At 45.2% G+C, this 27,428-nt stretch overlaps 1 protein-coding gene across 1 annotated transcript in view; it reads right to left on the bottom strand.

Annotated features, from left to right (window-relative positions):
• Positions 1-2,423: 2,423 nt before the first annotated feature.
• Positions 2,424-27,428, bottom strand: part of LOC123853585 (protein shisa-6) — a 138,186-nt gene continuing 113,181 nt past the window's right edge. Inside the window, exon 3 of the mRNA XM_045888155.2 lies at positions 2,424-3,407. Within this exon, the coding sequence (XP_045744111.2) occupies positions 3,286-3,407 (122 nt within the window). The 3' untranslated portion in view covers positions 2,424-3,285. The remainder of the gene's footprint in view (positions 3,408-27,428) is intronic.

Here is a 27,428-nt window from a genome sequence, read left to right as displayed (position 1 = left end):
GTGTACCTGTGGATCTCATTCTAAAGCATCCTCACCCCCAACTCTCTGAATTTGGATGAGCCACCACTGAAGCCGGAGTGGGTGCACTTCTCTCCCCATGATGCGTGAGGGGGCCTTTGAAATGGCAGACAGGGCTGGCGGCATCCAAGTATCCAAAGAAGGTTCCCAGCGCCGTTCAGAATAGGGACCATCAACGCACGATTCTCAGATAATCAGAGTCTGCTAGAAATACATGTGAAATTCAGTGATGCAGGCTGGAAGGGCAATGGTATGACCTTCTAAAGGAGGCATTTGCTACCCCGTCAGTTCTGAGCGTCACGGTGGGGCCATATGGTGGCCACCAGAAGGCCTATCGCCAATGTAGGAAGAAGAGAAAATGGGAATAAAGGAAGAGGTACCCGACAGGCAGCAGAGGTGAAGCAGAAAGAAATAAATAGAAGAAGAAAAGGAAGGGCACAAAGCACATGTGATGAACAATGGCCCCATGTTCGACACCCCTGGGGAGTTCCCTGCCCATGGCGTAATTCGATGGGGCCGCTTTGCTGAACTTGGTACCACTCAGAGCTGAACTTGGGTTGTTGCTCTGACGGAAGGGAGGATGGAGCTGGGCCCCTTCCTAGAGATCCAGGCTGTGCAGGGAGAAAGAATTCTGATATTAGAAGGAGATCCCCGTTTCCAAAGCTCCCCCCCAGCCCCAGTCTCCTGGCTCATGAAACTTTAGTTATTATCTCAATAGGAAAAGCCACACAAGGTACATTCCTGGAGGAGAGAGGAGGTTTCAGAGGCCGTGAGAGGAAGGGAATGATAAAGAGGATATGGTGGGGGTGATGACTGGCGGGGGTGGTCGGGCCATGCACACACAGGAGGGCTGCATGAGACGCGGACAAGCTAATATCAGGGAAATCAGCAGCAGCCACAGCAAAGCCCCACACCCACAGCGGGACAGAGCCTCCAGGAATGATGGTGACCCAAAGGACAGGTAGGAATAGAGAATCGCCTCTATGTTGCTCTGATGGAGGTCTATCTAGTTCCTTTAGGAGCAGCCTGGTGTCCACCACCCGATAAATGCGCGATCTGGCTCCCCTCTGGCTCGGGTCCCAAGTCCTCTTATTTTCGTCCTTTCTACCCTGCTTTATTCGCACCAGCCCCCTTCCTACTTCTCGGCGCCCCAAGAAAGCTTCTACCTCAGGGCTGCCTTCCTGTCACTTCTGCCTGAGATGCGGGTCTCTGCCCAATTACCACGGTCTCATCCAAGCTGCCTTTCCCTCCAAGACTGGCTCTCTGCCACAGCATTCCCTGCCTCACACCTGCCTGGGGTTTTCCCCTTGCCTGCGTCGTCAAGAATTTATTTTGTCTGCTTCCCCCAGTGGAATAGGTGTTTCACACAAGCAGATTCCATTTTGTTTACTTCTGAATATTGCTCAGCACCGAGCAGGCCTCGTGAAATATTTGTTGAATGAATGTATGAACCCAAAGCGGCAACGTTTACAATATACATATGGAGTTCTTTCGATTGAGCTATTTGGTGTTTCAGTTGCAAGAAGGGGTAGGGGTAAGGGTGGGAAACCAACAACTGCCGTTGAGAAGGCTTGGTAAGAGCTGCCATGTTCTCTTTGAGAAATTCAGATCTGCGGCTCTGCCCCACGGGTTGTAGGAGTGGGGTAGTCAACCTCCAAGAAGGCCCCCAGGGATCCCTGGCACCTGATATTACCGCCCTTGTGTAATTCCTTCCCATCTGGAATAAAGCTGACTTGTGTCACCAATAAGATATTGAGCAAATGACAGTGTGTCACCAACAGGCTTGGTCATAAGAGACATCCGAGCTTCTTTCTTTCTTTTCCTTGGATCACCCCCTCTGGGGAAGCCCAGCCACCACGCTGTGAGGACACGCAAGTAGCCCATGGAGAGAACGTCGTGGGGGTTGGGGAGGGGAACGGAGGCTTCCCGCCAACAGCCAGCACGATGTGCGTGAACGATCTTGGAAGCCGGTCCTCCGCCCCAGTCAAGCCTTCAGATGATGGGAGCCCCTGCTACAATGTTGACTGGAACCTCATGAGAGACCCCAACCCAGAAGCATTTAGCTCAGCTGCTCCCGAATTCCTGGGCTGCCAAAACCATGCCAGATAATACATTTGTTCAGTATTGTTTTAAAATGCAACATTTTATATCTGTGTAATTTGTTGCAGAGTAGATGACGTAGGGGTGGGGGCTGGCTGTCCTAGCTTAGACGGTTATGACTAAGATTGTGTCTTTCGCTGGTTCACCGTGCAGCCCAGCTCCCCTTCTGGTCCCAATTTGATTCTGCAACTTCGAGTAGCCACCTGTGTCCTCAATAAACTTTATTTAGACACAAAGAGACACAACAGAAAATACATACACAGATACAGATATATATATGTATATATATATTTTTCTCTATAGGATGAACAAACATCACACAGGGAATTTAAAAAGTAGTTGCATGGAACGTAAGAAAAAATTGCAAAGTTCCTTGGTCACTCACACTTAAAACAGACACATATTTCAGAGGCAGACAGGGATAGAGCATCCCTACAACAGAATTCACAGTTGATCTATAACAATACACAGGTGTTAGGAAGGTAGTCAGGAGTCAGGGATCCAGTTACTCTTGATATGACAGAATGCTCACAACACTAGGAGGACTCTGTTTAAACAAAAGACAGAATGGAGGATTCCATATCCCCCCCCCCCCCCCCCCTGCACAGATGCTCTGCAAGCTGTCAGCTAGGGCAAAAAGCAGCTCAGCAGAAATGCCACGTAAACGTTCGTCTTGAGGCTTCAAGGTCTGCGTAACCTCTGCCTCTGGGTTCACACCGCGGAGAGTTTATATAGACATACTTAGGGACACTGAAACTCTCGAACATGCACGCTGGCTCTAAGACCCACGGTACAGAACGTTGGCATCAGTTTATAAAATGCAGCTTTCAAACGGAAAAGGGGTAAGAGCCGAGAGGAGAACACGCACTTTGCAAATGGTGCCCCGCCCACTGGCAGTTTCCTACCAGGTTGCCTGTGGTCCTTCCCACAGGGTCCCTGGCCTCTGGGTCCCGCTCCTCGCCAGGGTGGAAGGGGGGGGCGGGAGCGATGTCTCTGGCAAGTCTATGGCCCTCTAACGTCCCACCTGTGACCTGTCAAAAGCCACGTATGTCACCAGGACCAGCTGCCGTGGTACCACCCCTTGCTTCTCCCTGTCCCGGACAAGCCTCTGGCCTCCACATCATCTTCACGTTTCAGAGCGGGGCTCCCCTAGGCAACCTGTGTGTTTTAGTAAAAAATGGTTTCCACTGTACCCTTCGTGTGTCCTCTTCCTAACGTGACAAATCCAGAGGAGATGAAGTTATGGAGATCGGGTCCTCCACTTCGGTAAGCATCCTTCCCATAATGTCCTGCAAGAAGACGGGGCAGAGTTATCCGGAAGACTCATAGCAGCAACAATAAGGCGAGCGAGGCAACTCCCACTCACCCGGCCGGAGTGAGGAAGTCCGTGGCAAACCAGCAGCTAAGGCAGGAGGGAGAATCCGTCAAGAAAAAAAATATATATATTATTTTATAAACACATATGATATATATTACAAATATATATACCACATATATAAAAAGTATATATATCAGGTATATATACATGTACGTGTGCGTATATATACGTGCATATATATATATATGTAGTTGCACAACAAAGACGAAAGTTCTGGAAACGATACACAGAAAGCAGAGGGGAAAGGGGTACATGTGGCTTGATTTTGGCATTTCTGACCGAGCGCACCAGAACATCGGTGTATTTGTCCCCACCATCCTGCCTGTTGTCCCAGCTTCTTCCAGCTTGCCTTACTCATTTGTTTTCTTTCTTTCCAGAGCATGGATGCTGGGCTAAGTCTGGCCGGGTATGCTCTCTCTATGTGCCTGTTGATAAGTCCCACCACATCCTACGGGGCTACCACCTCGCGGCTTAGGAGAGATGCAGTGTCAGCCGACGAAGGTGGGCAGAATGGCGGTTGTCAAACACTGGGAAAATATTTACTGCTTTTCTCTCTCGACTTTCCGCAATAAGATCTTATTTCTTGTCAGCCTAATGTAGCCATCTACCTGTGCGTGGGGCTGGTCTGGGGAAAGGTGAGTGTGGGCGAGGACCCTGAGAGAAGAAATTCAAAGAGAAAGCGAGTAACACTCTGCTTCTGACGTTCGAAATGGGATTTCACAATGCTCTTGAAATACAGGTAGGGTAAAGAAAAAAGGACTCCGTAAATGCCATCCTGAGGCATAGACCTACGAACATGGAGAAAAGCCGTCTTGTTGTTGTGTTGCTACAAGAGCTCATTAAAAACTACTTAGAAGTAAGACAGTGTGCAGAATTATGCAGGATGTATGGTTAGGTTAAAAAGTGGACAGAAAATGGGGCACCTGGGTGGCGCAGCCGACTCTTGGTTTCAGCTCAGGTCATGATTCTCAAGGTCGTGAGATCGAGCTCCGCATAAGCCTCTGCGCTGGGCGTGGAAACTGCTTGAGATTCTCTCTCTCTCTCTCCCCCTCTGCCCCTCCACCCCCTCTCTTTTCCTCTCTAAGAAAAAAAAAAAAGTGGACAGAAAATGCTATATTATATATGATCACAATGCTGTAAAGAAGTCAAACCAGAGCATTAAAAAAAAAATAAAAGATTGAAAGAAAACACATCCAACTGCCAGTAAAAACACTGCCAACTGCCTTCAGATAATTAGAACTTGCGTCTTACTTCTCTCCTTTCAGTGCTTCCATATTTTCCAAGTTTTTTTTCCCTTTAGTAAGTATGTCTTTTTTATAATATAAATAAGTAAAATAAATTGCTAATGAAAAAAAAAGTATGGTAAATGTAAAGACAACCCAAATCACATCTTTTCTTAACAGGGCGCCCTCTGCCTTGGTAGATCTCAAACACAGGTGCATACTGGAACCATCTAGAAGCTTCTAAAAATGCAAATGTCCAGACATAACTCCAGGGATTCTGATTCCGTTGATCGGGGTCTGGGCTTAGGCAATGACATTTTTTAATTCTTATGTTAATTTTTTTATTCTTATGTTAATCCCCATACATTACATCATTAGTTTTAGATGTAGTGTTCCATGATTCATTGTTTGTGCACAACACCCAGTGCTCCATGCAGAATGTGCCCTCCTCAATACCCACCACCAGGCTAACCCATCCTCCCACCCCCCTCCCCTCTAGAACCCTCAGTTTGTTTTTCAGAGTCCATCGTCTCTCATGGTTCGTCTACCCCTCCGATTTCCCCCGCTTCATTCTTCCCCTCCCGCTACCTTCTTCTTCTTCTTTTTTTTTCTTAACATATATAGGCAATGACATTTTTAAGAAGGTCTCTAGCTGATTCTAATGTGCCACCAGGAAAGAGAACCATTGCCCTAGGGTAAATGGAGAGATAACCTAGGTTCAGTTCATTCAGGTGGGTTCAAAGAACACTTGTTGGACCCTCGGGGGTGCTTGGCACCACCCACGATCTAGTAAGTTTTGGGTTCCAGAGTCCTCTCTTCCTTCCCTCCCGGTTCCTTCCTCCTTCTCCCATATCAAGAGTCCTCAAACCTGAGTGTGCATCAGAAAAACCAGGAGGGCATGTTAAAACGGACTGCCGGACCCACTCTCAGAGTTTCTGATTCAGGAGATCTGGGACCAGGGCTCAAGATTTTGCCTTTCTATCAAGTCACCCAGTGAAGCTTATGCTGTCGGGTCTAGGGACCAAACTCTGAGAACCACTGCCCTAGAGCACAAGGAACTTGAGAGAATTTTGCCACCATTTCTGTCATGCCCTCCACTCTGGAAGAGATCCTCATTCTTCAGGGCGCACAGCCTTCCACGAGGAGCTCTCTGGCTACGAAATACTGTGGCCACGACCCAGAATTCGACAGAATAGAATTATTAGAGCTAAGAGACGTCTGCCCAGATCCCAAGCCATGTCAGAGCTCCAGAAACCGTCTCTAGCACCTGGAGCAATGCATCTTCATCAGGGATAAAGGGTTTGGGGGGGAAGGGGTGTGTGGAGGGGTGTGCTGCCGGGAGAGGGGGACCCCTATCCTGGAACATGGTCACTTTCTCCCCACCCCACCCCCAGCAATGGCTGGGCAGGAGAAGGAAGTCACAATTCAGAACTGTCATAAATTTGGACCTCATTAATTCAGAACCTGCGATGCATCCTGCAGAACTGGGGCTGGTTTATTTTTGTGCTCTTTTATAAATAAAATTTTTGATAAACAAATCAATACCGAGGAAGATGGAGCATAAACAGTGCCTGTGTTACTTACAAATCATTCTTATCTGTCAGCTGGAACAAGGTCCCTCAGGACTGAACGTTGCCCCAGTGTCTTGGGGCTCTACTTTGCTTAACGAGCAATGCCAGTTTTCTGATCACCTACTATGCGCCAGGCAGAGAGACAGAGCCTCTGAACATACAGCCTAAGGGTTGGTTTTGGGGTTGTTGTTGTTTTTTTACATCATAGTAGCAAATTTGTAGCATAATGCAGTTTAACAGAGATTTTTCAAAAGGACTATTATCTTAAAATTTTAATCACGACTGCATACACATGTTGTCTATTCTATTATGATGCCCCCATTTACTGATGGAAAAATGGAAGCCAGAGGAAGATGACTGAGCCAATGGTAGTAGCTTCTAGTTCCTCTCACTCCAAACTGCATGTCCCTTCCATCATGCACACCTGGCTCCATGTACTCCCCACAAGAGCCTTGTGAAAAGGTCACGTTCCCCAAGTTCACGGAGCTAGTCAGCAGTAAATCCCCAAGCCCCGCCATCTTTGTACCTCACCTCACGGTCTGAATGGTCACAATAGTGCAGTTGTGACTCTTCTCTGGTGCTTGAACCCAGTGGAAACGCTACCTTGGGAGTGGTCTGCCTGGTGATAAGTAAGTTCATAGAAGCTGGAGCCCAGGTGGGTCAAGCTTCAACACTGAGGCTCTGAGTTGAGTAAAGGTAAAATATGCTGAGGGGTCAAGACCAAGAGCGGTGGCGGGAATAAAGAATGTTATGGTCAAATCGGCTTGGAAAATACTGAGTTACATGACATGAAAAGGAAGCGTGAACACCGAGTCTAGGGATCTGTCAATGAGCACCCACCTGTCTAGGGAGAACTGACAATTTTCAAAGGCATCTCTAAGGACACCTGTGTTGGGAAAGCTGCCCGTGACGCTGAGTGGGAGAAGACAGGGTGAGAGCTTCAGCTTCTGTTGGAGCTGAGGTCCTCACACTTGAGTACTCACTGGATGGCTGAGCCCCAGCCCCGGGATTCCTGATGTACTAGGTCAGAGGTAAGTTCCATGTATGACAAGTTCCCAGGTGATGCCGCTGAAGGCCACAGGCTCAGGGACCACACTTTATGAACCACTGTGTTGGAACGACCGACAGGTCCCTCTTGAGCTGGATCCAGGGCCAATGCTAGGAGGTCAAGGTCCAGAAGGATCCACATTCTCTCTACCCTCCAGAGGAAGGGTTTTGCATGAGCAAGGGCAGCATGATGAGAAGAACGATCAGTAAAACCAAAGCTCTGAGCAGGTGGGTGGGGTGAACAGAGGGAGTCAATGTCTCCTCTCTGCCCCGGTGATGCGTGCAGTCCGGCAGTTGGAGAGATGTGTGATATGAAGGGGTATCACAGAATTCTTTAGACATAACACAAAGAACCATGCCCTTCTCCATCTGGCAGCCACCACCCTAAGTCTATGCCCTTCCACTTGCCATTGAGGCAGGAAGCCAAGCAGTACTCCGCCCAAGAGAAAGAGCATTTCCAGGGAAAGAGCCATACGTCCAGCAGAGCTCCCAGCAGAGGTAAGCGAGAGCTCTGTGAGCACCCTTGCTGAGTAGCATAAGCATGCCCAGGTCCTGATACAGACACACGCATGGCCACGGCCAGGAACAAGGGTGGTTTGAGGCTGCAAAGGGCACCTGCCGCCACCTGCTGAACCCCAACTGCGCAAAGAAGCACCTGGGTGGATACTCTACCCTTGATTCTGCCACTGTTCTCTCACCGACACCAGCATTCAGAAGCCTGAAGTCACAGGGCCAGCACTGAGGTTCAAGTTCAACACCCCCCCCACCCCACAACCGGCAGGAGGCACTGAAAGCTAAAGAGAGGTCTGAGGCTGAGTTCCTGGAGCCTCTGCAAGGCTGGTGGCCCTGGCAAGGCAGCGACTCTGAGTGACTACAGGGCAAGTTTCTCTGTAAAAGAGATTTGCTGCAAGAAACAGGAGGAAAGGAGGTAATATCTGAATGGTGGTTTCAGGTAAGGCGTAAGAGCAGTTTGCCTCTGTGAAGTTAGATCAACAGCCAAGGGAGGGAAAGAGATTGACCAGGATGGTTTGCCTGGGTTGCAAACACAGCCAACAGAGTGTGCATCCTGAAGGAAATCAGCATAGTAAATCCCAACGAGAGATGCAATGAGCACTCAGGGGGGAAGAGGACAAAGAGACAGCAACGATGGGAGAGAAGAGACAGAGAGGACGAGTCAAGGCGTTTCCATCAATTTCCAACAGTATTCACAGAAGAGACACAGAAGGGATAATTCAGAAGCAATGATTAAAAGTTAATAGATTTTTTTTTTCCCCTGAGCAGATGGGAAGACTTTAGTCTTTAGATCCAAAGACAAAAGGCAAGATCAAGAATCACATGCCTTAGAAGGGACCAAAATCTAGATATCTGGTGAAATGCCTTTTAAAAATATAAAATAAATAAACAAACAAATAAATAAATAAAATTTTAAAATAAAGGAAAATGCCATCTTCATAAAACACTTTAAAAAGTGGGGGCGGGGGGAGCGAAGCAACCTTTTAAAGAATTTTGAGACCTTATATAAGGCACTGAGAATAATGCGAAACTTGCTAATATTTTTGAGTAGAGATGTTTTGATTCCATTCCTCCAAAACTCATCGAAAATAATGAAAAGAGAGGAGAAGAGGAAAAAAGTTCCACAGGTGGAGAAAAATATCAGACTTTTCATTTAATGGAGGTAGAACACCTGGGGAAAATACACATACAGAAATACAAAAAAAGAAAAAAAAAGATACACACGAAAATCAGTTCAAAGGGGACTAAAGACCTAAGTGTGAAAAACCAAACCTTAAACCTGCGAGAAAAGAATAGTGGGCAGTCCATTCATGATCTCAAAGTAGGGAAAAATTTTAAGACGAGGAGAAAAAGCACAGACTAAAGAGGGAACAAGTGAGCATTTTTAAACCATGAGAGCATTTTTTTTTAAAGATTTTATTTATTTATTTGACAGAGAGAGACACAGCGAGAGAGGGAACACAAGCAGGGGGAGTGGGAGAGCGAGAAGCAGGGGGAGTGGGAGAGCGAGAAGCAGGCTTCCCGCCGAGCAGGGAGCCCGATGCGGGGCTCGATCCCAGGACCCTGGGATCAGGACCTGCGCTGAAGGCAGACGCTTAACAACTGAGCCACCCAGGCGCCCCCCATAAGAGCATTTTTAAACCGTCAAAATCAGTCACGAAGCTGCAAGTCAAAGGCTAGAAAACATATATTTACATTCACATCCAAGACCCATAAAGAACTTCAAATTAATGAGAAGATAAAAGAACACAACAGAAAACACAGGCCAAAGAGATGAACAGGCAAATCATAGCACAGAAGACCCAAAGGGCCGATTCACATAAAGTGGTGTTCAATCTCACAAGTAATCAGGGCAATTCAAATTAAAGCCATAATGAGATATCATTTCATACCCAGCAGACTGGGAAGAGTGAAAAAGCCTGACACTTCGGGACAAGGGTAAGTAGGAATGAGAACCCTTGCATGGTTCCGCTGGGAGTGTAAAATGGTAAAACCGCTTTGGAAATTTGATATACGGTAGAAACAGCAATTCCCCCTTCAGGTAGATAAATCTTCACATATATGCATAAGGAGATACGCACAAGCATGTTCATATGAGTATTGTCTGTAATAAAGACAAATGGAGGGGGCTCTATATTCCTACCAAGAGAACAAGTGATAAATGGTGCTATCCTCATATGATATAATCCTATACTACAGTCCAAATGGAATGAACCAGATATCTAAGTAGCAACATGGAGGACGGCCCGTTATAATGCTGAGTATACTAAGCAAAGCGAGGAAAAACAGGATGCCATCATCTAGAGAGAGTTATAAAACAGGCAATACAACACTCTAAATTGTTTCAGGATACGTGCAAATGTAGTGTTAATACAAGTACAAAGAGATTCGGGGAAATGATAAATACTTCAAAACAGATACTTCTAGAGGTAGGGAGTGAAATGTAATTGAGGAAGAAAGAGTAGATGAGGTGCTTCTGTTTTATTTCCTATGCTGGGTAGTTGGGGACATCATTCACTATTAAATAATTATTTATTAGATGATAGATGAATGCATAGATGATGGATGGATGGATGGATGGATGGATGGATGGATGGATGGATGAATGGACAGATACAGAGAGATGGATGGATGGATGGGTAGCTAGTTTTTAGCTAAGAAACTGTAACCCAAATATTTTATTCACCACCAAATTGTCCCTCAACAATAAAGGAAACAAAGAGTCTCCAGTTTTAAGAACTCAGAGACTAAAATGCCCTCGAGTTCTTCTGGGGGGAGGGGCAAGGTGGCCGATGATGAAATCCATCAAGCAAGAAGTAAACCTATAGATCACAGACGTATTTATTTATAATCTTCAAGCAGTACCCAAATCCCAAAATTCAAAAAGAAAAGATCGGTAAATCAGATTACACATTTGTAACATTTAACCAATTGGCTTTATTGACAGAAAGAAAGTTCAGTGGTACTGGATTTGCCCTGGAAAATCTGGTACGCAAACGGGGTGATAAAAGTACATTATGGCGATAAAATAAAACCCAAAGTAGCTTCCGTGGACAGAGGAGCAGCTCTCCATCTTTAGAGCCTGCTTGAAATGCACAGCATGCACTCAGAACAGACAGGGAGCTGGTCTCTGAAAAGCCGAAACGGTTCTAGGGCCCTGCTATGCAGCCACTCTCCAGCTGAACTTCTCAGTGGAAAAATGTGACCGAGACAGAAATCAAAACACATGGTAAACCCTGGGAAAATATTTTCAATACACGTGAGAAAGGACCTTTCCCTTTGTTTACCTCCACAACGCTCATTCATACCAATAATAATAAAACCCTAGAAAAAGTGCACAGGGGATATATGAAAAAGAAAAGAAGGTTTTTTTGGAAGACCATTGGATATGTAAAAAATACGATTAACCTTGAGTCACAATTAAGGAAATGCAGGTCAAAATATAAAGGACCTTTCTTAAAAAATGAATCGATTTTGGGGCGCTTGGGTGGCTCAGTCGGTTAAGCGTCCCTGACTCTTGGTTTCGGCTCAGGTCATGATCTCAGGGTGGTGAGATCGAGCCCCACGTCGGGCTCCACACTCAGGGAGTCTGCTTGAGATTCTCTCTTTCTCTCCCTCTGCCACTGCCCCTCCCCCTCCCCACACACTCTCTCTCTCTCTCTCAAATAAGTAAATCTTTAAAAAAAAACTAATCAATTTGGCAAAACTTAAGCCTTCCATGACACCCAGTGCCAGGAGGATGGGCTCTCTCATTGTGGCTGAAGAGAGTAGAAATTAGTGGTGCTTATTTGAAGGACAAGCTTTTGACCTGGCATCTCCCTGCTAGGAATCTGCCCTACATACATGCCTTCCAGTCTTCCCATAACCTAAGAATCAGGCCAGACATTGACTGCAGTAGTTTCTGGCAATGGGCAGCTAAGAAAACCAGAATCCATGAATGTTGTGGAGTATCATGCAGCCGGTACAAAGATGAGGTCAGACCGTATGTGCAGATGTGGGAAGATCTCCAAGACCAAATTAAAAAGAAAGAAAAAGAAAAAAGCAAGGTGTGGAGTAATGTTTCAGTAGGATCCTTTTTATACAAACGAGAATGAAAACAATACAGAGAGGATACGTAGAGACCCGCTGCGAGTAGGATGGTTGCTACGAACAATATTTTTTTCCTGCAAATAATTATGCCCACAAACTACTAAAAGGTCCTTTCCTTTGGGGAGAGGTCCTGGGAGGAAGGAAGTGAGGTGTTCACCTTGGAGTTTTATTACTTTCTCTACTGTCTGAACTTTCTACACACATCTATGGGTTATTTTTTATTTTTGTACTATTTACAGAGTTCATCTGGGATTAGGGAGTGGGATCATGGGCCATTCTTTGTTTTTGTCTTTGTACTTCTTTATGTGGGGGGGAAAAAAAAACTCTAATAAATGTCATTTTATCAAAAGCAGTACAAGGGCCAGGAAGTGAGAGGGGCCACTTTCTCCCTGTGTAAATGACAAGGCATTTATCAAACACGGATTCTAATACCCACCTGGCAGGAGGGTGGCGAGGATTAGATGAGATCCCAGGTTTAGATCATTTTGCCTAATACTCTACACCAGTAAGCCTCAACAAATGGGAGCTGCTATTCACATCAAGACTACAGTCTTTCCTCGTTCTCATGCAGGGAACTCCGTGGGGTCCTCTTACTCTGCGTCTGCCCCAAGCTGACCTCGGGCCAGAAAGAGCTAAGAGCAGAAGAAGCTGGACAGAGCTTGGACTTTGCTATCTTGCCTGAGGGCTCTTTCCCAGAGAAACCCCAAAGCTCCTTCCGGTTTCCAAGAGCTCACACCCATGTCTCCACAAAGGGGAGGGGGCTGGGAGCTGGGAGGGCCTGAGTTCCCCCGTGTAGTCACTTTCTGCTAAGTGAACGAGGCTGCTCTGAGCTCGCTCCACCAAGGTAAACAGGCAGGCCAGGTCTAATTGCAGATTGCACTGACAATGACTATTTACTAGTCTAAAACTCTCGAGAGAGCAGCTACTGGGGATGCTTTATTTTATGTGTCAATTCTAGTGTTTGCTCACACAAGCGCATGGGGACCGTCTCCTCCAGAGTCTGTGGAGTTAGCAGGGCTGTTGACAGATACTCTGACAATGCCACAGATCTGCCTTCTGAAGTCTCCCCTCTGCAGGCTCAGTAGCTGGGAAACCTGAGGATGGTTGAGGTCATGTGTCCCCAGCCATGAAGGTCAGCAATCCCACACTGAACCAACACTCTCCTGTGACAAAGAAGGAAATACGAACCCAGAGAGGGTGAGTAGAGGCATTCTCAAGGCCACACAGGTTGATGGTTTTGGATACCGAACCCTCAACTCTTGACTTTCAAGATGGCGCTCTTCATCCTATCATTCTGCTCGAGGAAAGCAGGGGCTCTGGTCAGATAGATCAGGATCACAAGCAGGGTAGGGTGGGGAGCATAACCCAGAATACATCTTGATAACCACCCCACTGGGGGCGGGGGCAATCCTCCAGAAAGTCATTCCTAAACCAACCCTTTTCCAATTCAAATTAATGTCCCTGAACCATCAGTTTTGTTGGTTTGGATTTAAGAAAACTGGTACTTTGTGTTTGAAAGCAAAACGAAGAAACAAACAAAAATATAAAGATGTCCTCTGTAAAGGTCTCCAGCTCTGCCCAAGGGCAAACTCGAGGTCAACTTTATCCACTGCAAGAGGGGAACTCTTGCTGTGGTCTCCTGTATCTCACACAGGCTTTGGGGTAAGATTTCTTGTTTCAGAAAGCACTACACGGCTCAAAAATAAAAGTCTGAAAACCACACCTCTGGTGCATCCTAATTATTTACCAAGGGGACCAGAGAGAGGATTACTTGATGGTGACATTAATCTTCAGAGATTTGGGGAGGGCTAAACCCTCCTCCTCCCCCTCCCCCTGGCCATTGAGATAGAATCAGGGAACGTTCCAACTGAAGGACTTCTCAAGGGCACCTTCTCTAGCCTCGATATTTGCAGACGAGGAAACTGGAGCTGGGGAGGGAACCCAGACAGCCCAAGGTCACCGGCTGCTGGCTGTGACCACACTCTGCATCTTCCCACATCAGAGCCTTCCCTAATGCACCAGGCAGCCCACAGCTTCCCCCGTGCCCCAGGAAACGGTGCAGAGGTTGGTTTCTATTTCAGGGGACCCCAGCGCGCCATTTATTTTCTCCTCGGATGCGCTGGCTGTAATCCCCTTGGAAAGATGCCCGGAGTCTAACCAAATCCCCGTCACTGACTGCGATCCCCATTTCAGTTCTGGCTCATTCCTGAGAGCAGGACCCTGGCCAAGAGTCCTGAAGAGAATCTGAGTGGAAGCAAGGATGGAGGTGCTCACCACAGCGAGGGAAGACTTTCCTTGGCCCCCGAGTCTGAGGACATTAGGGCAGAGGTCAATTAAGGAAATCCCCTCTTGTTATCATCTTGCAAACAGTGGGGTAGCCTGAGGTGGGGGGGGCGCCTGAGACCTCCTTTCCTCTCTGTTTCTTGCCCTCTCCTCTGCAAACAAAACAAAACAAACAAACAAACAAACAAAACCAAAACCACTGAGCCTCCTATGAATACATCCAAACTGGGGGGATGAACGAAATAATGCTGAAAACCTCTACCATCTTAGATAAGTTTATCGTGTGCCTTTACTCAGAGACACTGGCAATGAACGCCTTTTATTATCTACAGGGAAATATTTGAGGAAAATATTATCTCCATTTTGCAGATGAACAAACAGCCTCAGAGAGGCTGATTATACAAAATCACAGAGTCGCTGGCCTGTGAATTTAGAATTTAGGTTTTAGAATTTAGAATTTAGAATTTACTAAATTCTCTGTCACTGTACAGACTGGGGGTTCCTTTCATTCTATCATGCTTCTAGGAGAGCCATGCTTCTTCTAGCTGCTGTTTCAGGGGCCCTACCTCTCCCCCAAAACCCAAGAGAGACCCTTCTAAAACAGCTGAATTTTTAAAAAATGGGAGAAGGAAGAATTTTAAGGGCTGTCATCTTTTGTTGGGCTTTCACTCCTAATGGGAAGGCAATTTAATTTGTGAACTATGACATATCTCTGAGAAGTTATCAATGAGAAAAGGTTCATATTTAAATTCGCGGCTTCTTCACACTGATCTGCCATGTTGAATAATGCAGCTCAGCAAAATAGGAGATGAGAAACAAAATAGTGAACTTCAGGCACAGGGCGTAGAGTAGCCTCAGAGTTTTGGCATTAATGACATGTGCGACTCTGCCCAGATGTTTCTTTCTATGGGCAAAGCAAGACTGCCTGCTCTGGATCCCAGGGAAAGACCCAGGGGAGCCATGATTGTTATGGGCACAGTGGGGAAGGGGGGTGCTTTACTGGGAGCTTGCTATACTCTGATCAGTCTCCAGTCTCCTCTCTTGCCAGATTTTGGAGGGGGACGGGAGCTGGAGCAGGTCCAGGGCCCCTACCCCGCCCTCTGCTCTCAGAACTCGGTCTTCATCAAGGTGGTGAGGCAGAGTAGGACCCTCCTCAGGACTGCCTGGCTAAGTACCTTCCCCACAGGCCCTCCTCCTCCTGTGTGGGTCCCCAAGGCTGGAGGTGGCAGGGCCTCCCTCTGACCTCTGTGAATTGCATTAAGGGACCTCCAGGTAGTGTTGGCCAGGCAGGGAAGCAGCCGTAGGAGAGAAGAGCAGGAGGAGGGTGAGAGGATACTGGGGTCCCTCTGTGGACAGGCTGCAGAAGTTCCTCCCCTCCTTGTGGGTTCCTTAAACCCTACCTCCTTCCTTTTAATGACGCTTTTGCTAAACTGTTCTCAAATTACCCCTTTGAAGAGGGCCATCTGTTTCCTGCCAGACTCCAACGGATAGGCCATCCATCACCATCCTGGGCCTTCTTCCCTCCTTAGCCCGTTCAGGTGTTGTGGGCCATCTTTATAACCGCCCTGGCCTCCATCCTCATGCACGGTGTTCACCCAGCAAAGCCACCAGTGAAGAGAGCTCACCAGCCGCCATTTTGTCCCTGGGGGACTTCAGGCAAATGACTTGACCTTTCTGAACCCTCATTTCCCCATCTGTAAAATGAGACTAAATAACATTACTAAAAGAGGGTTTTGTGATAATTGAATTAATTAAGACTTAGAGTATTACATAAAGAGTCTAGAACAGTCCCTGGAATATGGTAAGTGTTCTGTTTGCTATTATCATTACTAGTATCTCTTAGAATGAATGACCCCAATCCTCAGATGGCACCTCAATGCTTTGGCAATTCTGCTCTCCTTCTCTGCAATGTTCACCCTTCCACTTCCTGGACATCCTTCATGGGTTTCTCCTGGTTCCTGGAACCTCCCACACCTGCTCTCCATACCCTCCCACTTGCCCTTACCTCATACTCCAGGGAGAAATCAGAGCGGTAAGAAAGGAACTGTCGCTGCCAGGAGATCATACCCATCCCCTCTCTCTGTCTTCCTTGCTAGTACAGTGGGTGAAATGATGTGTGAGCATCTGTATCCCTCCATCTTCTTCAGGACTTAGCTGCTGAAATCAACCTCCTCCTTCTCAACCACCGCTTTCTCTCCCTCAACAGGCTCACTCACACTTCAACTCCTCCAGACCCTCCGAACGCTATACACAACACTCTTGCTTGACCCCAAGCCTCCCACGCCAATCACTGCCCATTTCTCACCATTTTGTAGGGGAAGAAACGGAATCTCGTAGCGTTGAGGGATCTATGTCCTATTCGCCTATGTCATTGGGGGATGACCTAGGGCTCAAAATACAAGTTTTCTACGTTCTTTAAAAAAAATGGATGTTTTTGACCACAATAACACGCCCACCAGAGTGGCTTAAGTTCAAAAGACTGGCCACACCAAATGTTGCTGAGGACGTGGGACAACTAAAATTCACACATACTGCTGGTGGGGATGGAAAATGATAAAGCACCTTGAAGAACTTTGTGGTAGTTTCTTCCGAAGGTAAAATATTCCTGCCCTGCACCCCAACAGGTGCATACATAGGTATTTACCCAAGAGGAGGAGAATATATGTCCACCATCAGAGACAGGCAAGAATGTCTACTGCAGCTTTACTTAAAAGAGTAATAAAAAAATCAAATATTCAGAATGCCCAACAATGGAGCTTGAATAATATACTGTGGAATATTCGCAAAATAATTACTATACAAGGCAGGAGCCAGTGACAAGTGTAACAACACTGATGACTCTCACAGATAGGCAGACATAAGATAGTACATGCAGGAGGAGTCCACGTATATGAAGACCAAGACCAAATTCTTTTGACGAAGACTCCCAAAGAGGAGACAAAGCCATTTCATGATGATAGCAGTCAGAATAGTGGTTACCTTTGGAGGTTAAATATAGACTGGGAAGGGGCACAGGGAATTTTATGGGGTGATGGAAATGTTGTTTTTATGTGGACAAGGAGGCAGGGAGAGATGGGCGGGTAGAGAGATGGCAGATAATCACATGAGAAATCATTGACTTGGGGCACCTGGGTGGCTCAGTCAGTTAAGCATCTGCCTTCCGCTCAGGTCATGATCCCAGGGTCCTGGGATTGAGTTTCACATCGGGCTCCCAGCTTAGTGGAGGGTCTGCTTCTCCCTCTCCCTCTGTGATCTCTCTCACTTTCTTTCTCTCTCAAATAAATGAATCAAATCTTTTTTAAAAAATCATTGACTTCTATCTTGAAGATCGGTACACATGCCATATTTTAGGATTTCCGTTAGACCTCCATTTTAAAAACCCATGTGTTTAACCCTTGCACTAAATGGATTCTCATTCGTACCCCAATTATACTAACACCAAGAGGAGGCAACTATTCTTAGTATTCTACTGCCCTAACTGCCTCTATTTAATTAAGTTTATAACCCAAAGACCATCGAAGCTGCAAGGCAATGCAGAGACCCCTCATTCGAAGAATGAGCCAACAGATCTGGGAAGAGAAAGTGAGCTGTAAAACTCACTTTTACAGGTGAGTCTGATGCCCCCATCTCCTACCTCCAAGTCTAGTTAATGTTCTTTCCTTTCCACACCACTGCCCGTCCCTGCTGTTCTTCTGCAAGTGAGAGCACTCACAGAGATTTAGGATGTAACTCTGGGAGAGCTGACCCCGCGATAATGAACAGCCCAGCAGGCTTCCTTCAAACAGAGGGAATGTACGCCCCCCTGCCCCTGAGCGACACAGGAGGGATGGAGAAGGGGTTCGCTGTAAAGACTGTGGAGAGGAGAGGCGTCAAGAGCAGAGGCTTAAGCTCTGCCTCTAATAAAGTTGTAGCTTCTGAGCTTGCTTTGGCCGCCTGGTGAGCAACGAAGGAGAGAAAGCTGCCGGGCTTGCCAGGAAGGCGGCTGAACAGATTCATCTCAGTGGCTGGCCCGAAGACACTTATTCCACTAATAAACTCAGTGCAACAGTTGACAAGAACCTGAAGGCCCACAACCCCCTCGAAAGGGGCAAGGTAAGTAAAAAGAATGATTTTTGCTGAAAGGTGAAGTCAGGCCAAACCCAGAAGAAGTGTGATAAATCTCTAGGTTTAGGAGCCCTCTGATCCAAAGGGAAGGCCAGCTATTAATAAAGATGGTCACCACCTCTGAAGTGGCACTTGGCGGCATGCTTTAACATAAGGTCTCATTTAATGGAATCTTTGAAACAACCACACAAAGGGTGCATTCATTACCCCCGTATGGCACGTAAGAAAAATAAAATCTGCCTCATTTTAAATAATTTAGAAACTGCATGGTGGGGGGGTGGAGCAAGATGGCAGAGGAGTAGGAGACCTGGATTTCGTCTCCTCTCAGGAATTCAGCTGGATAGGGATCAAACCATTCTGAACACCTACAAACTCAACAGGAGATCGAAGAAAAGAACAGCAACAACTCTCTCATCAGAAAAGCAACCACTTTCTGGAAGGTAGGACGTGCGGAGAAGTGAATCTGAGGCGATATTCGGGAGGATAGACGGCGGGGGAGGGGCCTCCGTCAGCTGCTTCTGGCAAGTAACAGAACCACGGAGCACAAAATCAGAACTTTTATTTATTTATTTATTTTTTTAAAGATTTTATTTATTTGCAAGAGAGAGAATGAGAGACAGAGAGCATGAGAGGGAGGAGGGTCAGAGGAAGAAGCAGACTCCCTGCTGAGCAGGGAACCCAATGCGGGACTCGATCCCGGGACTCCAGGATCATGACCTGAGCCAAAGGCAGTCGCTTAACCAACTGAGCCACCCAGGCGACCAAAATCGGAACTTTTAAAAGTCTGCTCGGCTGGGCGCCTGGGTGGCTCAGATGGTTAAGCGCCTGCCTTCGGCTCAGGTCATGATCTCAGGGTCCTGGGATCAAGTCCCACATTGGGCTCCCTGCTCCTTGGGAGCCTGCTTCTCCCCTGCCTTTCTCTCTCACTCTGTCTCTCATGAATAAAAAAAAAAAAAAAAGTCTGCTCCGCTGAGGGACGTCACTCTGGTGGCTAAGCGGGGGGTGGAACCCTCTGGGACAGTGTGGTCTCAGGACCCTTGGGGTCACAGAAAGACCAGGGGTGACTGAGTGCGGCAGAGCTCCCAGGTAATGGAGCAGGGAAGCCGGCTGCAGAGGCGGAGCCCAGGCGCAGGCTCTCAGCTTGGGGTTGCCATAAACCGTGATCCGTGGCACAGTCGGGCCACTGCTCCTCCAGCAGGGACCCAACAAGCAGCAGATCCGGGGAGACTCACCTTCTTCCCCGGGGAGGAGAGGTGCGGGAGCGCACCGCAGGATCTGCGGGGTTTGGAGACTCCACACGGGGTCGGGTGCCAGAGATAGAAACGCACGGTCACAGGCCGGGTGAGCACGGAGTGTGGCCGGAGACCGGGGAGACGGGAGTGACTGATGGCTTTTCTCTGGGGGCGCACTGAGGAGCGGGGCCCCGAGTTCTCGGCTCCTCCAGGGCAGAGATTGGGACGCTGCCATTTTCACTCTCCGCCTCCAAAGCTGTACGGAAAGCTCGCAGGGAACACAAGCTCCCCAGAGCAAACCCGAGCAGATTACTTAGCCCGGACTGGGCAAGGGCAGGGCAATTCCGCCTCCAGCAAAGACTTTGGAACCAGGGCAACAGGCCCCTCCCCCAAAAGATCAGCGAGAACAGCCAGCCAAGACCACGTTTACCCATCAATGAGAACGGCAGAACTCCAGCACTAGGGGAATACTACACATAGAATTCATGGCTTTTTTACCATGATTCTTTAGTCTTTCAAAGTTAATTTTTTTTAACTGTCTTTTTCTTTTTTTTGAATTTTTCTTTTTCCCTTTTTCAACCAACATCTTATCAATCCCTTTTTTAAAAAACATTTTTATTTTTCATTTTTAGAGTCATATTCTATCCCTTCATAGTAGTTACCCGTATTTTTGGCATATATATATAAGTTTTTCTCTCTTTAAAATTTTGAGATAGTTTCTTCTAACAGATCAAAATATACCCTATATCTCTAGTATATGGTTTTTTCTACTCCCCTGACTGATCACATTCTCTCCCTTTTTTTTCTTTTTTCTTTTTTTAAATCCTCTTCTTTCTTTTTTCAAACAACTTCTTACCAATTCCTTTTATAAAATTTTTTATAATTTCCATCTTTACAGTCATATTCCATCCCTTCATCATATCAACCCTTATTTTTGTACATATATAAGTTTTTCTTTCTTTAAAATTTTGGGAGGCACTTTCTTCTAACAGACCAAAATACACCCAAAATCTAGTGTGTGGCACTGATCTATATACCAGCCTGATCATATTTGATCATATTCTGTTTTTTTTTTGTTTTGTTCCGTTTTTGTTTGTTTTTATCTTTATCTTTTTTTTCTTTTTCCTTTTTCTCTCTTTCTATTTCTTTTTCCACTGCTTCAGGTCTTTTCTGATTTGTTTAGAGTATATTTTCTGGGAACGTCGTTACCCTGTTAGCATTTTGTTCTCTCATTAATCTATTCTCCTCTGGACAAAATGACAAGATGGAAAAAATCACCTCAACAAAAAGAACAAGAGGTAGTACCGACTGCCAGGGACCTACTCAATACGGACATTAGTACGATGTCAGATCTAGAGTTCAGAATCATCACTTTAAAGATACTAGCTGGGCTTGAGAAAAGTATGGAAGTTATTAGAGAAACCCTTTCTGGAGAAATAAAAGAACTAAAATCTAACCAAGTTGAAATCAAAAAAGCTATTAATGAGGTGCAATCAAATATGGGGGCACTAACTGCTAGGATAAATGAGGCAGAAGAGAGAATCAGTGATATAGAAGACCAAATGATGGAAAATAAAGAAGCTGAGAAAAAGAGAGACAAACAACTACTGGATCACGAGGGCAGAATTCGAGAGATAAGCAATACCATAAGACGAAACAACATTAGAATAATCGGGATCCCAGAAGAAGAAGAAAGAGAGAGAGGGCCAGAAGGTATAATGGAGCAAATTATAGCAGAGAACTTCCCTAATTTGGGGAAGGAAACAGGCATCAAAATCCAGGAAGCACAGAGAACCCCTCTCAAAATCAATAAAAATAGGTCAACACCCCGACATCTAACAGTAAAACTTACGAGTCTCATAGACAAAGAGAAAATCCTGAAAGCAGCTCGGGAGAAGAGATATGTAACCTACAATGGTAGAAACATTAGATTGGCAACAGACCTATCCACAGAGACCTGGCAGGCCAGAAAGGACTGGCAGGATATATTCACAGCACTAAATGAGAAAAATATGCAGCCAAGAATACTATATCCAGCTAGGCTGTCATTGAAAATTGAAGGAGAGATAAAAAGCTTCCAGGACAAACAAAAACTAAAGGAATTTGCAAACACAAAACCAGCCCTACAGGAAATCTTGAAAGGGGTCCTCTAAGCAAAGAGAGAGCCTAAAAGCAACATAGACCAGAAAGGAACACAGACAATATACGGTAACAGTCACCTTACAGGCAATACAATGGCACTAAATTCCTATCTTTCAATAGTTACCCTGAATGTAAATGGGCTAAATGCCCCAATCAAAAGACAAAGGCTATCAGATTGGATTAAAAAACAAGACCCATCGATATGCTGTCTGCAAGAGACTCATTTTAGACCCAAAGACACCCCCAGATTGAAAGTGAGGGGGTGGAAAACCATTTACCATGCTAATGGACACCAAAAGAAAGCTGGGGTGGCAATCCTTACATCAGACAAATTAGATTTTAAACCAAAGACTGTAATAAGAGATGAGGAAGGACATTATATCCTACTGAAAGGGTCTATCCAACAAGAAGATCTAACAATTGTAAATATCTATGCCCCTAACATGGGAGCAGCCAATTATATAAGGCAATTAATAACAAAAGCAAAGAAACACATCGACAACAATACAATAATAGTGGGGGACTTTAACACCCCCTTCACTGAAATGGACAGATCATCTAAGCAAAAGATCAACAAGGAAATAAAGACTTTAAATGACACACTGGACCAAATGGACTTCACAGACATATTCAGAACATTCCACCCCAAAGCAACGGAATACACATTCTTCTCTAGTGCCCATGGAACATTCTCCAGAATCAATCATATCCTAGGTCATAAATCAGGTCTCAACCGGTACCAAAAGATTGGGGTCATTCCCTGCCTATTTTCAGACCACAATGCTTTGAAACTAGAACTCAATCACAAGAGGAAAGTAGGAAAGAACTCAAATACATGGAGGCTAAAGAGCATCCTACTGAAGAATGAATGGGTCAACCAGGAAATTAAAGAAGAATTAAAAAACTTCATGGAAACCAATGAAAATGAAAACACAACTATTCAAAATCTTTGGGATGCAGCAAAGGCAGTCCTAAGAGGAAAGTATATAGCAATACAAGTCTTTCTCAAGAAACAAGAAAGGTCTCAAGTACACAACCTAACCCTACATCTAAAGGAGCTGGAGAAAGAACAGCAAATAAAGCCTAAACCCAGCAGGAGAAGAGAAATCATAAAGATCAGAGCAGAAATCAATGAAATAGAAACTAAAAGAACAGTAGAACAGATCAATGAAACTAGGAGCTGGTTCTTTGAAAGAATTAACAAGATTGATAAACCCCTGGCCAGACTTATCAAAAAGAGAAGAGAAATGACCCAAATCAACAAAATCATGAATGAAAGAGGAGAGATCACAACCAACACCAAAGAAATACAAACAATTATAAGAACATATAAGCAACTCTATGCCAGCAAATTAGATAACCTGGAAGAAATGGATGCATTCCTAGAGATGTATCAACTGCCAAAACTGAACCAGGAAGAAATAGAAAACCTGAACAGACCTATGACCACTAAGGAAATTGAAGCAGTCATCAAAAATCTCCCAAAAAACAAAAGCCCAGGGCCAGATGGCTTCCCAGGGGAATTCTACCAAACATTTCAAGAAGAATTAATACCTATTCTTCTGAAACTGTTCCAAAAAATAGAAATGGAAGGAAAACTTCCAAACTCATTTTATGAGGCCACCATTACCTTGATCCCAAAACCAGACAAAGACCCCATCAAAAAGGAGAACTACAGACCAATATCCCTGATGAACGTGGATGCAAAAATTCTCACCAAAATACTAGCCAATAGGATCCAACAGTACATTAAAAGGATTATTCACCACGACCAAGTGGGATTTATCCCTGGGCTGCAAGGTTGGTTCAACATCCGCAAATCAATCAATGTGATACAATATATTAACAAAAGAAAGAACAAGAATCATATGATCCTCTCAATAGATGCAGAAAAAGCATTTGACAAAGTACAGCATCCTTTCTTGATCAAAACTCTTCAGAGTATAGGCATAGAGGGTACATACCTCAATATCATAAAAGCCATCTATGAAAAACCTACAGTGAATATCATTCTCAATGGGGAAAAACTGAGAGCTTTCCCCCTAAGGTCAGGAACACGGCAGGGATGTCCACTATCACCACTGCTATTCAACACAGTATTGGAAGTCCTAGCCACAGCAGTCAGACAACAAAAAGAAATCAAAGGCATCCAAATCGGCAAAGAAGAAGTCAAACTCTCACTCTTTGCAGATGATATGATACTTTATGTGGAAAACCCCAAAGACTCCACCCCAAAACTGCTATAACTCATAAAGGAATTCAGTAAAGTGGCAGGATATAAAATCAATGCACAGAAGTCAGTGGCATTCCTATATACCAACAGCAAGACAGAAGAAAGAGAAATTAAGGAGTCGATCCCATTTACAATTGCACCCAAAACCATAAGATACCAAGGAATAAATCTAACCTAAGAGACAAAGGATCTGTACTCAGAAAACTATAAAATACTCATGAAAGAAATTGAGGAAGACAAAAAGAAATGGAAAAACGTTCCATGCTCATGGATTGAAAGAACAAATATTGTGAAGATGTCAATGCTACCTAGAGCAATCTACACATTCAATGCAATCCCCATCAAAATACCATCCACTTTTTTCAAAGAAATGGAACAAATAATCCTAAAATTTGTATGGAACCAGAAAAGACCCCGCAGAGCCAGAGGAATGTTGAAAAAGAAAAGCAAAGCCGGCAGCATCACAATTCCGGACTTCCAGCTCTATTACAAAGCTGTCATCATCAAGACAGTATGGTACTGGCACAAAAACAGACACATAGATCAATGGAACAGAATAGAGAGCCCAGAAATGGACCCTCAACTCTATGGTCAACTCATCTTTGAGAAAGCAGGAAAGAATGTGCAATGGAAAAAAGACAGTCTCTTCAACAAATGGTGTTGGGAAAATTGGATAGCCACATGCAGAAGAATGAAACTGGACCATTTCCTTACACCACACACAAAAATAGACTCCAAATGGTTGAAAGACCTTAATGTGAGACAGGAGTCCATCAAAATCCTAAAGGAGAACACAGGCAGCAACCTCTTTGACCTCAGCCGAAGCAACTTCTTCCTAGAAACATCGCCAAAGGCAAGGGAAGCAAGGGCAAAAATGAACTATTGGGACTTCATCAAGATAAAAAGCTTTTGCAAAGCAAAGGAAACAGTCAACAAAACCAAAAGACAACCGACAGAATGGGAGAAGATATTTGCAAATGACATATCAGATAAAGGGCTAGTATCCAAAATCTATAAAGAACTCATCAAACTCAACACCCAAAGAACAAAGAATCCAATCAAGAAATGGGCAGAAGACATGAACAGACATTTTTCCAGAGAAGACATCCAAATGGCCAACAGACACATGAAAAAGTGCTCAATATCGCTCGGCATCAGGGAAATCCAAATCAAAACCTCAATGAGATACCACCTCACACCAGTCAGAATGGCTAAAATTAACAAGTCAGGAAACGACAGATGTTGGCGGGGATGCGGAGAAAGGGGAACCCTCCTACACTGTTGGTGGGAATGCAAGCTGGTGCAGCCACTCTGGATAACAGTATGGAGGTTCCTCAAAAAGTTGAAAATAGAGCTACCATATGATCCAGCAATTGCACCACTGGGTATTTACCCCAAAGATACAAAAGTAGGGATCCGAAAGGGTACGTGCACCCCGACGTTTATAGCAGCAATGTTCACAATAGCCAAACTGTGGAAAGAGCCAAGATGTCCATCGACAGATGAATGGATAAAGAAGATGTGGTATATATACACAATGGAATATTATGCAGCCATCAAAAGGAATGAGATCTTGCCATTTGCAATGACGTGGATGGAACTGGAGGGTATTATGCTGAGCAAAATAAGTCAAACAGAGAAAGACATGTATCATATGATCGCACTGATATGAGGAATTCTTAATCTCAGGAAACAAACTGAGGGTTGCTGGAGTGGGGAGTGAGGTGGGAGGGATGGGGTGGCTGGGTGATAGACACTGGGGAGGGTATGCGCTCTGGTAAGCACTGTGAATTGTACAAGACTGTTGAATCTCAGATCTGTACCTCTGAAACAAATAATGCAATATATGTTAAGAAAAAAAAAAAGAAGAAGAAGAAGGTAGCAGGAGGGGAAGAATGAAGGGGGGGAATCGGAGGGGTAGACGAACCATGAGAGACGATGGACTCTGAAAAACAAACTGAGGGTTCTAGAGGGGAGGGGGGTGGGAGGATGGGTTAGCTTGGTGATGGGTATTGAGAAGGGCACATTCGGCATGGAGCACTGGGTGTTATGCACAAACAATGAATCATGGAACACTACATCTAAAACTAATGATGTAATGTATGGGGATTAACATAAGAATAAAAAAATAAAATAAATAAATAAAAAATAAAAAACTCCATGGCTAGTCACATAAATACGTAGGATTCGAAGGAAACATTATTTTACCCCAAAGCCTGCGGTCGTCCAGCAGCACGAAGATGCTATGACAAATAAAGATAGATTATATCGCAAGAAAGCGGAATGAGCAGAGGCATCTGCGGGAAGGGGAGTAGAGGTCATGTTCAAGAGAACTGGACCCAAGGAATTTGGACATGGGCGTCAAGGATTTGAGCTCAGTAGTGAGAAGTGGAAATATTATATCGTGTTCAAAAGTCCGGGCTCGAGCCACCATCTGGCAGGCTCCCCAGGTGATTTCACATGTGGCTTGTGGTCTGTTCTCCTCCATAAGATGGAGAGGAGCAAAGTCCCCCTGAATCTGGCTGGCTGTGACCCGATCCCACATCTGAGTATGCACTCCATCTGGCACAGCTCCCATCCCACCTTCAGTATTCACTACTATTAGTGGTGAGCATGCCTACATCAAGGACCAAGTTCCACCCCCACCACCTCCCTGAAAGCAACACAGTACCTGGCACGTGGCGGGTGCCCCTTAATTGCCTGTTGAATTTATCAATGAGCAAATTAATTAGCGAACAAAACCAGTGTGTCTAATACTCTCAAGTTCTGAGTCATGGGACTTCCTGCTTTACGTGCGCCCTGGGGAAGTGCTGAGTCGTCATGAGACCTCCGAAGGACAGGACCCCACCAGAGGAGGAGCAAAACCTCCCCCACTGCTTTGGCTTCCACCTGGATGCCTCTCGCTAAGTTATCCATACGATCACCCCAGCTTTTCACTCCCTGGGCGTCAAAAGCCAATCTGTGTTCATGGACTTGGAACATATATTCATTCACTCACTCAACAGGGTGCCGGATGAGATTAACTTTGAACTTCCCATCTCTGTCCGGGTAGATCCGGTTTTTAGGTGCCATGATAGCTGAACACAAAAAAAGCCTCTAAGTTAAGTGAAACTCATTTTTATTTAAAAATAAGTAGAGGTGCGCCTGGATGGCTCAGCCAGTTAAGCCAACTCTTGATTTCGGCTGAGGTCATGATCTCAGAGCTGTGGGATGGAGCCCCATGTCAGGCTCAGCGAGGACTCTGCTTCTCCCTCTCCCTCTGCTCCCCACCACCCCCCGCTCACTCTCTCTGTCTAAAATAAAGAAATAAAATCTTTTAAAAAAATCTTTAAAAAATAAAAAAATAAAAATAAGTAGAAATAGTGCGTACGTGAGGTGTTTTGAAAATGGAAATTATCCTCACACTAATGTACCTGTGGTTTGTACCAGATATCATATAATAGACAAAGCAACAATCATTAAAACAGTACAGTACAAACCTAAGAATAGTTAAAT

Source organism: Mirounga angustirostris, unplaced genomic scaffold (genome assembly GCF_029215605.1).
Source record: "Mirounga angustirostris isolate CCGP_5_RB_7025 unplaced genomic scaffold, mMirAng1.0.hap1 SCAF_17, whole genome shotgun sequence".
NCBI classification, from domain to species: Eukaryota; Metazoa; Chordata; class Mammalia; order Carnivora; family Phocidae; genus Mirounga; species Mirounga angustirostris.
The sequence above is the reverse complement of the archived record's forward strand: the minus strand, read 5'-3'. Positions and strand labels throughout refer to the sequence as shown.